Below are 13,640 nucleotides of genomic sequence, written 5' to 3' on the forward strand. Positions count from 1 at the left end.
TCTACCGTTGAGACAAGCTGAATACTGATACATGACAAATATCCTCAAGATATCTTCCAGGGACGCCGTCCCAGCAAAGTGCCGTTTATTAATATTTGGTTGTCAGTTGTGCTGCTTCACGAGGTTCCGAGAGAGCATTTTTTAAAATCTGAAAGTAAATCAATGGCTTCTTCAGGTCTTGATCCTGTCTCTCTGCAAGCCTCCGTCCTACTTTGTCTTCCGCCCAGCTGCACAGGGGCAATCGTGGCTCTTTGCCAAAATATCAGAAGGAGAAAAAAAATGCATATTGTCAACAGAGAGTGATGATTGTTATTCTTTCATGCTGTTTATTACAAGTGAGCAAGTTACAAAGAAATTGACACATGCATTGTAAATGTGGGTCTGTGGCCCCTGGGCTTATGGACTCAGTGTTTTCAGGCCTGAGTGTCCACACTTCACGCTAAATCTGGGTTTACAATTGCTGGACCTGGGTCTCACTGCACTGCACATACACAGCAGAAGGCGGAGTCCTGAGCAAACCATGCCTCACTAGGAAGGGAACGAGACCAATGGAAAGCTATAGAACTCCTGTCTGGACATCTCTTCCCCATGATTTTGTAACTGGTGAGTGGTACAGCCCCCTTGACCAGTTACAACGTGTGCAGCGTAGATTGTGTCAAATGGCAGCTTTCCTGCCATCATAGCTGAGTTTGTGTCTCTTTCCTCCCCTTCCGTGCCACCTAGTAGTATTTGTAATAGTGCACGCTAGGAAAATCGGGACAGCTATCCCATAGCAGGGGACAGAGCACCTGTAGGACACACACCCAACGGACTCAGCGGCATGTGCAGCAATGCATTCTGGGATGTCCCATTTCATACAGCTGGGAAGGGAGGAACACTGACCAAATTTATAACACAAACCTGATTAGGGGATTCTGTCTACACTGCAACAAAACTAAACAGCCTGTACTGAACTGGTTCCAGGAGGACACTGATGTCATCTTAGGCACTAGCAGGGGCAAAAAAATCCAGCTGGCATGGCTACTAACAGTTTTCACCATACTGGGCGTGACAGAAACCCTGTGTAGGGCCAGCTGTGACAGATATAGCAAGTTCCTGCAAAGTCTCATTGAACTGAGTTTTACATAACTTTGGGTCCATTTTAGTAAATGAATGGTGTATGTACTATCGTGGGACAATGTGCCAGACAAGAATAGACTTTTGGACGAACAGTGTCAAGTGGTTTTTCCTAGGGAGTATCTAGGGGGAGGTGAATGCAAATTCCCACCTCCAGTTATGAAAAAAACAAGGCTTTTGAAGCTCCGCCCTGAGGAGAGGACCATTGTCTACTGATTAGCAGGTCCCGGAGTCTCAAGATCAAAGGCCCAAGCTGTCTAAAGGAAAAGCTGAGCTTCGGGAGGCGGCGGGGGAGCTAGTTCTGAACTAAAGCTGCCATGAACTTGTAACCACAGAAAAATCCCTTGGTGTGATTTGAAGGACTGACTCCTTCCAGAACCCTTGACCTCTGGTAAGCCTATTAACATGTGTGTAGGCACTTCTAGTGCTTGAGTATGTTTTCTCTGTAATGAATAAATGTGCTTGCTTAGAAAGAGCTGTGTGGTAACTGTGAGCAATTACACTGTGTATAGGCTCTGAAGAGAGAGAGCAAAGAGCAGACGCTGGCCTGTTTAGGCATTCTGGGTTGCTGGGAGTATCACAGTGTAGGCGGGGAACTCTGAAGCCTGGCTGAACTCTGGTCAGGAGGGAGAGAGCCATGGGTCTCTGCCCAGAGAGGTAATGGCTGAGAAGAAGGACCATGGAGGGGAAAACCAGGTGCAGTAGCTCTGAATTGTGACACCAACCCTGGCACTAAGTGATCACAAACTTAGTTCAAAGTTGGAGTGAGAACAGGGACTTAGAAGCCAGCAGCTCCCATGACTTCTGGTCAAGCTGACTACAGATTACCTTCTTCACTAGTAGATACCAGCAACAAAGGAACAAATTCCCCCTGCCCTGGGTTCGGATCCTGAGCCCCTCTCTGATTGGCAGAGGTTTCTGTTTGAGGACGATTAGGAGGAGAAGCAGGAAGAAACAATATTTGGAGGCTGAGAAAGGCAAACAGCTACTTTGAGGAGCTTACCAGCCTTTCTACCATGTCTACCCCTGTAATCAATAACCAAGCCCTCTCTAGGACTACTGTCAGACACATGCTGTCTGACAATAGTCCTGGGGGGGTGGTCACTATGGAAGGCCCCTTCCTACTCTGCTGGTGTGCCCCCATCTCTCATCATACTGTGTCAACCTTCACTTGTAAGCAGCTCTTTGGGGCAGCACAGGGCCTCTGCCCATAAAGCACCAAGGCATGTTTATGACCCACTGAATAAGTCAGGTAACAGTGGGATGAGCAGAGGCTAAAATTGCTGGCTGGGTCACTGGAAGGAGAACAGGTAACCCCAAGTACTGCTAAAAATCTGTGTGCCTTGAGAAGTTGTCATTCATGTTGACCTCAGCAGCAAGGCAAATAAAGGAAATAATAGCTTCCACTTGGCAGCTGGCTGCAGCTGAATTGGTTTCTAAATATGAAAGTGGATAGAAATCTCACCATGAGAATGACAGGGCACATTGAGCAAAGGAAACCGTGGATCACAGCTGCAGTTACAGCATTCTGCGGTGTGACAGCCTCTAGAAACAGATATGCCTTGCCCTTTGTTTGTGCTTAGTGGTTTATTGATTGATTATTCAAGCATGGTGTGTGGCTTCTGGCGCTTCCCCTGCACCCAAGCATGGTTCAAAACATCTTCGATTTGTAGCCGGTGAGACACATCGGGCTGCAGCATACGGAAAATAAGATCTTTGCATTCATGTGTCAAAGACTCAGGGAAGATCACTCGGTGTTCCTTCTGAAAGCGGAGCATTCTCTTAACGTTGGAGTCATCGTATGGCATGTATCCGCTGACCATCACATACAGAATGACGCCCAGGCTCCATATGTCATAAACTTTGGGCTGATAAGGAATGCCTTCTATCACTTCAGGAGCAGCGTAAGCAGCAGAACCACAGAAGGTTTGACTGAGGATCACTTTCCCATTCTCATCCTGGAAGCACCGTTTGGAAAAGCCAAAGTCAGACAGTTTGATGTTCATGTCTTTATCCAAAAGGATGTTGTCACATTTCAGGTCCCTGTGGACAACATCCAAATCATGGCAGTATTTGACGGCACAAGATAGCTGGCGAAACATCTTGCGTGCTACTTCTTCAGGCAGACCTCTGTTTCTCTTGATAAACTCCAGTAAGTCTCCTCGTACACCGAGCTCCATGACTATGTAGACTTTGCCAGATGTCTCAAAGATCTCATAGATCTTGATGATAGAACAGTGGCTCACTGTTGCCAATATCTCCAATTCCCTGGGGAGAAATTTTTCCAAGAACTCAGGAGGAACATTTTTCCTGTCTGTAATCTTCACTGCCACGTGGAATTTCAGGCGCTCAGAGTAGGCGCATTTCACTTTGGCAAAAGAGCTCTCTCCTAAATTGCTCCCCATGATGTAACCTTTCCTCTTAAGGACTGCAGCATCATCCATGGTGCCAGAAGCAACAAGTGCCTCGGAAGGTGAAACCTACAACTCATCTGTACATAAGCTAGCAGTGTATTCCTTTGCACTGCATGATGGTTGACTCTGGTCCCTGAGTCCTTTGGAGGTTACTGATCTGAAACCTCTTGGCATTGTTTAATAGATGATGTCAGCAGGTGAGGTCATAAAGCAAAGCTGTCATGAGTGGTGACTGACTGTATAATTCAGTGGCATTATAAAGTGAAAGCCAAGCACAGGGATGATAAAGTTTCATGCATCAACGAAAAAAGACATCACCTCGTGTTCTGGAACCCCTTAATAGAGGATTGTTCTACCTTGCAAGGGGAAAGAGGTTGGTTTTAAAAGATCTCCTGTTTGGTTTTGAAACTAAAATCGCTTCATTCCAATTATTTGCGCAGCCTAGTACTTAGGTGTTATTTATCCCTGCTTCTGAGCCTGCTATTCTGTGCCTCTATTGCAGCCTCAACACACCTAAAAATCTCCCCATCCTTTAATTTGGTTTAAAGTACTATCCTTGGGGCGGATAGCTGTACTGATGCCAGGTTTGTACATAGGAAGGAGAGGTTATGTAAGGGGAAAGATAAGGCAATGCTCGTTCCTTGCTGTTCATGACCCAATCACATAAGCAATAAAACTTCAGTATGTATATTGGGAACTCCATCACAGGTATTTGTGACAGACAACAGCTATGCGTGGCTGGGGACACCCAGCACTGGAAAAGGTTGGCCAAACCCAGAACAGTGCGGGGAAACTTCAGGGAGTTTAGGTGGTTGTGAGCCCAGTACGTGTTGGGGGCAGAATCCATGAAACCAGCCCTTTACAAAGGCAGGTGGTATTGTCCCATTTTTCTGACTGAGAAACTGAGGCCCAAAGTCAAGTAGCAGAGAGCAGAAAAGAACCCAGATGTTTTGACTTCCAGTCCAGTGCCGTAAACCCTGAACTCCATACCTTCATCATATGGCTAAAAATCCAGACCCACTGCCGCATTCCTAAAGAGGTGAGCTATTCCTCGGAGCTGGCCTACAGAATTTGCAACAGGTGTTTCAAGATGTGCTTTGGATACAAGTTTTGTAAACATGTCCATGTGGAACCTTATATGTTAAAAATCCCAACAGCAGACCCAAAAGCCAGCTATCAAAAGGGAGCTGGTATCTTACTTTTAGAGGTGAACTATAATTCATCATCATCATGATCATGTTCCTATTATGCCTCTGGCATTTGGGGCAGTGACAAAGCTCCTCCACTCCTGACTTTTTCTGTCAAGTCTTTCAATGGTTCCCCAGCTGTGCCCCAGGTTTTTCAGCTCGGCTTCCACAGCTCTTTGCCATGTTGTTTTTGGGTGGCCTCATTTTCATTTGCCTTCAGGTGTCCATCTTATTGCTACTCTGGTGATGGAATCAGTTTCCATCGGAAGCACATGACCGATCCATCTCCAGTGCCTCCTGGCAGTGATGGTGCTCAGATCCTCTTGGCTGCACTGTTTCAATAGATTTTGGTTTGAGATTGTTCTGGGCCAAAAGATATGGAGGATTTTTCTGAGGCAGGCTGTACGGAATGAAGACAGTTTGGATATGTCATACTTTCTCATTCCACAGCATTCTGCAGTATAAGGCAGTGTTGAAAGTATGCAGCGCTGATCAATCTTGAGTTTGGTTTTGGTGTTGTATTTTAATGATTTCCAGACTGTATATAAGCTCCTCAAGGTGTTCCTGGCTATATTGATTTTGTTCCAGATGTCCTGGCTTGTTCCACCGTCCTGGCTGATGGTGCTGCCCAAGTATGTGAATGTTTCTACACTGGTGAGAACATGATCCTCTATCTGTACAGGTGATGGTGAAGCAATATTAAAAGGTCATGATATCTGTCTTACTGTGGTTGATTTTCAGTCCAATTTGCTGGCTGAATGGTTGAGTCGAGTTGTTTTTTCTTGTATATGGTGTTGGGTATGTGATAGGAGAGTGACATCATCTGTGAAGTCCAGGTCTTCAAGGGATGAGAAGCATGTCCATTTAATGCCTCTTGGCATGTCCTCTGTTCTATGCCACATTACCCAGTCGATGGCAATGTTGAAGAGGAGCGCAGACATGACACACCCCTGACATTTTGACTTAAAAACTGAGCTCACTGTGATCAACACTGCATGTAATGTTGAAATAGAAGCTTTTGATGATGTTGATTATATGGAAAGGAATTCCATATGCCCGCAGAATGCGCCATAGGCTGGTCCTGTGAATGCTATCAAAAGCCTTCTCAAAGTCTATGAAATTTGTGTAGAGTTGCCGTTGCCATTCTAAGCTCTGTTCTATTATGTTTCGTAGAGTGAAGATCTGGTCTGTGCATCCACGCCCCTTCCGAAAACCAACTTGCTCTTTTCTGAGAACGCTATCAACTGCCTCTGATATACGCTAGACTATGATCTTACACAATACTTTGCTTGGCAGAGATAAAAGTGTGAACTATAATTAGCTTGCCATCAAATTAACCCTGTTTAATGTTCAGTGCTCAGGGTTGTTGCCATAATCCCTCTCTGAAGTTAAAGTGATGGCCTCATAAGATGGTCACATTAAAATACTTCACTCCTTCCATGATCACTGTTCCTTAGGACTTAGAAGCAGCAGAGACAAACTGAGAGCCAAGGCCTTTTTCTTATGTCTGATATAACCACACTACAGGTATATAATACAAGAAAACAAATGTTTTATAAAAGCAATGGCAGAACTATACGCACTTTATGACTAGAGCTGGTGGAAAATTTTCAGACACAAGCATTTTTCTGTTGGAAAATCTTGGTTTGTCAAAATCAAAACAGTCTGAGGGAAGGTGGCAATTTCAACAACATTTAGTTATGAAAAAAAAATGGAAATGAAGCATTTTGATAAGGTCAAAATGTTCCATAGTGAGAATATTTTGATTTGAAATGACTTTTTGGTTTGAAATTTATATTCTAAATTACAATATAAAATAACAAGATCAAAATAAACAAGGTCAAAACAGAGACAACACTTTCAACTTTACCGAAGTAAAACTTTTCAATTGGTCCAAAACAGATTTTTTTTCCAAAAATTTCTGTCATGGGGAAATTTCAAAATATTGTCTTTTTATTCTGGTTCTGAATTAATTTTGTTTTAAACGTCAATTTCCCACAGAGTGGAAATTCTGGTTTCTGACCAGCTCTAATTATGACAGGCAGGAAATACCTTGTATTAACCTTTCATGGAGCTTTAGGTCAGGCTGGAGACTTCCTCTGCATTTCTTTTAGATCTTCTGGGGAATTTTCATTACACACCTCAGCTAAAGCTGTCTCAGGTAGAAGAGGCTGAGCTCACGATTAACTCACCAGTTTTTTTTTATTAATTCCTCTGACCTCCCAGAAAGCAAACAAATCCTCTGTGTGACTTCAAGCTCCCAGCTTCACAGAGTGGATCAAAGCAACTTAAGACTCTGGCTTCCAGCTCCCTCCAAATTGAATTTGGAAGCAGTTTAGTCTCCTGATAACTGACTAATGCAACATGCATCTGTGTGCAGCCATGCAGGCACCTTGCAAACTTCTCTTTGGGCTGTACAGCATCCATTTGCAACATTCCTACATGGCCGTTAGGAATGTATTTATATCTTTATGCTACCTTGTGCTCTGTAGATAGCATTATATACTTCCAAGATAAAGATATACATTAACATCACTGATTTGCTGTCTTGCTTCTTGGGAAAGCAGAAGGGACAGCTTGTCCAGCTGCCAGGGAAGGGTTAACCATACTTTGCTCTGCAATGATCCCCAATGGGGGTGATCTCTAAGGGGAACTCTGTCTCCGAAAGGGCTGCCAAGCGCTGGAAAAGGCTGGCCAAACCTGGAGTTTTAGAAGTTTCTGAGAATGGCAGTTGGGGGAAAAAGAGTCTCTTGGGTTGGGCTATGGCCAATTCCTGCTAGCAAAAACAAGCCTTTTACCAAGGGAGTGATTTGCACTTGTTCAGGTTACTAGTGACTTCTGCTTACTTAGGTGGCAGAAGCTACTATGGGAAAAGGAGTAATCTCCCTGATCACTTTATATCTACCTGCCAAATTGTAGCATGTTATTAAAAGCAGGTCACTGTGTGAGATCGGTCTCTCCCATATTGCTTATAAACTAGGCATAATCAGTCAGAGGGTGAATAAAAAGATGCAAGTGGATTGCTGTACTATAACCCAATAGATGTATACAAATATATTGGAACGGTATGCACAGAAGGTGAAATTCTGGCCCCGTCAAAATCAGTGACTAAACTTCTATTGACTTCAGTGGGGCCAGGATTTCACCTGCTCTTATGAACCAAAGAGACAGTCCTATGCTCACTGGTCCTTAACTCTAAACAAATTATTAACAGACTAATCCCCAACAGGTGTCACAAGCCTTCAGGCATTTAAACTATAAGAAGCATAGCTCAGGAATGATCTTAGTGTGGGTTCTGGAAGGTGCTGGATAAAAAGCATAGTTTTTTTTTTTTTGACAGCACCCACAGTCTGAGGCATTTTACGAAACGAAGGCAAGGATTGGGTTCCTGCCCCAAGGAGCACGCAGTCTGATTACAGATGTGATGCAATGAGTGACAGTAACAAACCAAAGGAGTAGGATGGAATGAAGAAAGAGAACAAACACAGAAAGCTTCATTAGAAACGAGTTAAGGCTGAATGTGGGTTTGCATGGACAGCGCTATTCCGCAAAGCAATATAACTTACCTTACAAACATTCCACCTCTTTAAACTCTCCAAACATCAGGCTGCCAGGTAGTGAACTTTGAAGTCAATTTTTAGATATTATAATTTTTAAAATGCCTTTTCTGATTTTTCCCTCCAAACGTCTCAGAAAAACCCTAAGCAGGGCTGAGACATGGCATGCAAAGTTTCAAGACAATGGTTTATTATGGCAGAGTGGTGGGTCAGTTGTTTGAATAATTAGGCTTACAAAGGGAAACTAGCCTCTGCTTAAGTATTGGGTGGTTATTGCTACTCTATATCAGGATCACATGGTTACTCATTTATAGTGTGCACACATCTTACTAGAAAGAATTAATTCATAATAACCTGCAGAAATTAAAACTCACTCTCCTCTTCCAGCTTTATAGGTCTGCAGTTTGTGATACTGCAGAAAGTATTGCTGCACCCAGGCTTTCCAGCCTCCTTCCTTATCAGCTTTATTAATTTCCAAGATGCTCTGAACTGCATAATTAGTTTCCTGTATATTTTCCTCTTTTCTCCCTCCTGGATGGGCTTTGACACCTGGGATGAACTGTCACCGCAGGTATGACAAAACAAACTGATTTATATTATTTTGCTTTAAAATGTAATGCTTTTTGTAATTATTGAGTCTACACATACTGTGAAACTAATGCATTATGTGGCAGAGTTGGATACTTGATTGCAGTAATAATTGTGAGCATGATTTTTGCGATGCTGAAAAACTCTTTTGGGGAGTTGGCAGTATCAGCCGAGGCACGTAAGAACATGGAGTCACTCACTCCCATATTGTAGCTCAGTCAGCATGGTGATGGGCTCCCTAGGAATACCTTAGAGAGGTCAGACAGTAATAATATTGTTGCCAGTTGGCCAAGTGATAGTCGATTTCAGGGTGTAGCAGCAAGTCAGTTTCCATTGAGAGAGAAATTTGGATTGTGGAGTCAGGTATCTTTCCTGTGACTGATTTATTTACAACAAATTCATAAGTGATCATAAAGACTGGACAGGAAACTCCTCAAACCTCAGGTCAGTCCCAGGGCCGCCCAGAGGATTCCGGGGGCCCGGGGTCTTCGGCGGCGCGGGGCCCTTCCATTCCGGGACCCGCCGCCAAAGTGCCCCGAAGACCCGCGGCGGGAGCCCCCCGCCACCGAAGACCGGGCTGCGCTTCGGCGGCGGGTCCCGCTTCGGCGGTAATTCGGTGGCGGGGGGGCTCCCCGCCGCGGGCCTTCGGGGCACTTCGGCGGCGGGTCCCGGAACAGAAGGGGCCCCCCGCCGCCGAAGACCGGGCTGCGCTTCGATGGCGGCGGGTCCCGCTTCCCCCGCCCGGCCCGGCCCGGCCCGGCCCGGCCCCGGCCGCCGCTTCTCCATCCCCCCCGCCGGCCCCGGCCCCGGCCCCGGCCCCGGCTTCGGCTTCTCCCCGGCCCCGGCCTCTTACCGAGCGCGTCGCCGGCAGGGCCTGAGCTCCGTCCCGCTCAGAGCCGCGTGGTGAGGGGGCGGGGCTGTGAGCTCCACGCCGAGCGGAGGCAGCTGCCCCGCCCCCTCCCCACGGCGCTCGGGGCGGGGCTCAGGGGCTCGGCCGGAGTCTCGGCGCTTGATGCGCCGAGGCTCCCGGAGAGGGGCGGAGGCGGGAGCCTCCGCTCTTCTCTTGGGGGCCCCTGCGGAGCCCGGGGCCCGGGGCAAATTGCCCCCTTTGCCCCCCCCTCTGGGCGGCCCTGGTCAGTCCCCACTAGCCAGGAACAGCTGCCTCCATCTCTGTTGATCCACCTCGGAAACCTGTATTCTGCTCTAACCGTCCTGGAACACTCCATTCCCCTACCATGACCAGACCCCTGCCTGCTCTAGCTGGGTGCACCTTAGTCCAATGCCTTAGCACCAACCTTTTCCATAACAATATTTAGCGTGTACATTGCGTCATGAAACCAGCCCTTTACAAAAGTGGGAACTGTTGTTTCCATTTTGCTGACTGAGAAACTGAGGCCCAGAGAGGTAATGTTGACTTGTCCAAAGTCACATGGTAGGTCATTGGTGGAGTGGAGAATGAAAATCAGATCTCTTGACTCCTGGTCTGGTGCCCTATTCCTTGGCCTCGGGCTTGAGATGTATTGGCGAGGAAGGATGAACTGCTGCTGCCTGTACTTTTCTGTTCTCTAGAGAGAACTTAAATCTCAACAATTGTCAGGCTGGTACCTTTAATCATCACTAACATGGGGACAGACTGTGATTCCCTTACTCAAAGTGATTCATCATTTACTCCATAAGGACTACAGATGGCTTGTAGTGTAAGGTAGTATTCACTGTGAGTGATGGTATCACAAACTGGCCCCTATCTGGAGTTAACATTTCATTGAATTAATTTTTTTTTAAATACAATCTTTTGCAAGAAAAGAGCCATACAAAGTGGGACCTTGCTTTCAGATGTGCATTCATCCAGTCGAGTTATATCTCCCAGCACTGGGGGCTTCTGAACAGCTGACTGTGCTCTGTGTCTTCAGTGCAATTTGTGATTGTCAGTGTTTACAATACAAAGGTAATTCAGGGGATATATGATCAGTAAACTGCAGCATGCTGTGTTGCAGCAGCTTTAACTCTTTTGTGGGTATTGGAACCACTGCGCAGGGGAGACCTTGCAAAGAGTGTAAATGCCCTCTGTAGATAGCACATCAGCAGGAATTGCTTGCATGCTGCTGCACAGAGGGAAATGGGGGCTGGCTATGTGAGGGGCAACCATTGCTGCTAGCAGTACCACAACAGCTCTTTCTAGGCATTCATGACTTGTACTATGACATAGTAACAAAGGTAGGCAGTGCCCTCAGATACCATGGTGATGAGCATGATATAAATGCTTAGATGGAGAGATGAGTTAGACCGTAAGCTCTTCCAGGAAGTCTTGGTGTTGTGTTTGGATAGTGCTTAGCACGAAGGGGCCCTGATCGGGACTACTAGGTGATACCACAATACAAATAATTATAATAATTAGTCCTTCTCCATGGCCGATGGAGAAGACTCCATCCCTCTTTTGGGCCCAGGGCGTTCCCCAGAACTCCAATGTACTTGGGCTGGATTTGGACCTACCGAAGGGTTACTGAGGGACTAACTATGAAATGATTGTTTACCACTTCAAAGCTTACTTCACCGAGTCACTGATCTACTCGAACCTATATTAAAAATCATAATGAAAAAGAAACTACATCCTCCCAAGCTGATTTTAAATCAGGTAGCCCAGCAAATCACTGATGGCCACTAGCTACAATTCTTACTAGCAGATTTTTAGTTTTAGAGGGACTTTCATTATCCCCAGAGAGATGAGGTGCTGTCTAATGTCCTGGGACTGATACAGCTACATTTCATTGTCCTTTTAACTTTTAAACACTGTTGTGTACAAAGCATCCCATTTGAGATGTGTGTGTGGGGGGGTCTGCACACCACTTCGAAGAGCATTCATTTAACATACTGTAGCGGGGGGAGGACCAGGTTGTCTCTAGTCCTGGTGAGAGCCAATCCCAGATTTGCACTCAGTGCAGATTAAATCTTGGATTCTCAGTGGGAGGAGGGCAGCCAGGAAACCGATAATAATATACAGGCACTCGATGGACCCAAGTCTCAGTCAGGCAGCAGCACGTAGCCTGACCGTGGTTTTGCCCCATCTCTTCCCCAGCCCGCTCGCTGTTTGCAGCATTCACCGACAGACGCCAATACTGACAAGTGGCGGCAGCGGCCGGTCAGTGTCCTCCCCCCGTGGCAGTTCCGCCGGGGGTAGCAATGGCTGGAGCGCTAGGGAACCCCGCAGCTCCCCCGGGCTCGTAACCGCCGGGCCCCCTCAGCGCCTTCAAGGCGGCCACTCGCCTCACCTTACTTCGGAGGCGCATATGCAGATTACCACCGAAAGCCCCGCCCCCCGGCGCTGATTGGCGGCTGGTCTTTGTTGTGGGGAGGAGGGGCCGGAGGGGGGGTGCGGCCGCCATCTTGTGTGGAGCTAGAGCCAGAACCAGAACCGGAGCCAGAGCCAGGCGAGCGGCCCTTGGCGCGCGGAGCCAGTTCCTGACCTTCCTGCCGCCCCCGCCCGCCCCCTCCCGGCCGGGGTGCCAGGGCGAGCCGTCGCCGCGAGAGCCGCTGGCTTCCAGCGGGGGGGCTCGGTGCGGACGGGGCCCGAGCGGCCCGACGGCGGCTCCTCCTCCCGCTTCCTCCCCCCTCCTTCCCCCGGGTTTATGGTGCTGCGCTGGGGGAGGATGAACGGAGGATAAATGGTGCCCAAAGCGGACAGCGGCACCTTCCTCCTCCTCTTCCTCCTGGTGCTGAGCATCACCGAGCCGCTGCGGCCAGGTACGGGGGCCGCGAGGGGCCTGGCGGGGGGAAGGGGCGCGTGAGTGGCTTGCAATGGGGGCAGGGAGCGAGCCGCCGGGAGGATCACGGGGATGCAATAGGGCCACGAGTGGAAGAAGGGGGCCAGGGAGGGGCGAAGCCGCTTGCAGGGCAGGGGGCGGGCTGTGCAGTGGGGTGGGCTGGCCCTGCCTGCAGAGCAAGCCGGGGTTTGTGGGGTCCAACCTTCTCAGTGGCTGCATGGGGGCGTGTGGTCCTTTTCATCCCCACTTGCGGGGAGGAGCAGCACTGCACCCAGGGATGCTTTATTTGTAGCCTCCTAGGTGAGGACTCTGTTGCTCAACCTTTGTTTGCAGGCTCCGCTAGTAAATTTTGTTGGTCTCACCGTTTCCAGGCAGGAGGACGGTGTAGCTGACCTGCTTCTGCCCCTCACTGCATTCAGGAGCTGTTTGCTCCTCCCCCCCCCCCCCATTCCCTTGTCCCATGCAGAACTTCATGCTGTAGTGGTCCCTTCCTGAGCCGCTGGGACTTGGGTTGCGTTATTTTGCAAAGTGGTTTGTTGTCGTTGTAAATATTTCTGAGACTATTTAAGTGATTTTTTTCTCAAGTTAATGGTGTTCTCAGTTGTCTGAAAATTTTGTACCTACCGTCGTTACAAGTAGAGATGACTTATAAGCCCCAGTTGGGTAGTAATAGACCAGTTTGTATATTGCATTTTGTTTTGTCAGAGGAATTTGGGCTTTACACCTAGCTGTAGGAGAAAACACTGACATTTTGTTTTAATGAGCAAGAATTTAGTTCTAGCTGGAAATCATCTGCTGTATAATAAGACTAAGCAGGCTTTTATAGAAAATTGAACATTGTTGAGGTTGTATTTTTAGAGGAATACATCTGGGTCAAAACTAGTTTGTATTGCATGGGTTGCTAATGTGGCCAAGAACTGAGAAAAGTTCAGTTTGCCTCCATCTTGAGGCCTCGGAGCTGATTTGAAATTCAAGTTCCTGATGGGAGAACCCTTGCTGTGTTAAATTGTGCATGCAGAT

The 13,640-nt window shown here is 47.4% G+C and overlaps 2 protein-coding genes and 1 long non-coding RNA gene across 10 annotated transcripts in view; 1 reads left to right on the plus strand and 2 right to left on the minus strand.

Annotated features, from left to right (window-relative positions):
• The window catches only part of DGCR2 (DiGeorge syndrome critical region gene 2), a 97,922-nt gene that overhangs the window by 24,198 nt on the left and 60,084 nt on the right, over positions 1 to 13,640 (plus strand). For 4 of the 7 annotated variants that reach the window (XM_039505589.1, XM_039505590.1, XM_039505591.1 and 1 more), the window contains exon 1: positions 12,228 to 12,600. The exons of the other annotated variants lie outside the window; for them this stretch is intronic. In XM_039505589.1, the coding sequence (XP_039361523.1) occupies positions 12,522 to 12,600 (79 nt within the window). In that variant the 5' untranslated portion in view covers positions 12,228 to 12,521. Of the gene's footprint in view, positions 1 to 12,227; positions 12,601 to 13,640 lie in introns of those variants that run through there. 7 annotated transcript variants of the gene reach the window in all.
• On the minus strand, positions 51 to 12,339 carry LOC120386361. 2 transcript variants are annotated; one of them, XR_005589677.1, is made up of 3 exons: positions 9,716 to 9,753; positions 8,649 to 8,833; positions 51 to 249 (listed from the first exon to the last, which is right to left on the minus strand). It is a non-coding gene; the product is annotated as an uncharacterized LOC120386361 (long non-coding RNA). The 2 variants fall into 2 exon arrangements; XR_005589676.1 differs by lacking the exons at positions 8,649 to 8,833; positions 9,716 to 9,753 and adding an exon at positions 12,129 to 12,339.
• On the minus strand, positions 2,685 to 3,696 carry LOC120386360 (testis-specific serine/threonine-protein kinase 1-like). Its single transcript, XM_039505601.1, has one exon. It carries the CDS (start codon positions 3,558 to 3,560, stop codon positions 2,715 to 2,717), a length of 846 nt encoding a protein of 281 aa, XP_039361535.1. The 5' UTR covers positions 3,561 to 3,696; the 3' UTR covers positions 2,685 to 2,714.

This window comes from Mauremys reevesii, linkage group 18 (assembly GCF_016161935.1).
Source record: "Mauremys reevesii isolate NIE-2019 linkage group 18, ASM1616193v1, whole genome shotgun sequence".
Taxonomy (NCBI): domain Eukaryota; kingdom Metazoa; phylum Chordata; order Testudines; family Geoemydidae; genus Mauremys; species Mauremys reevesii.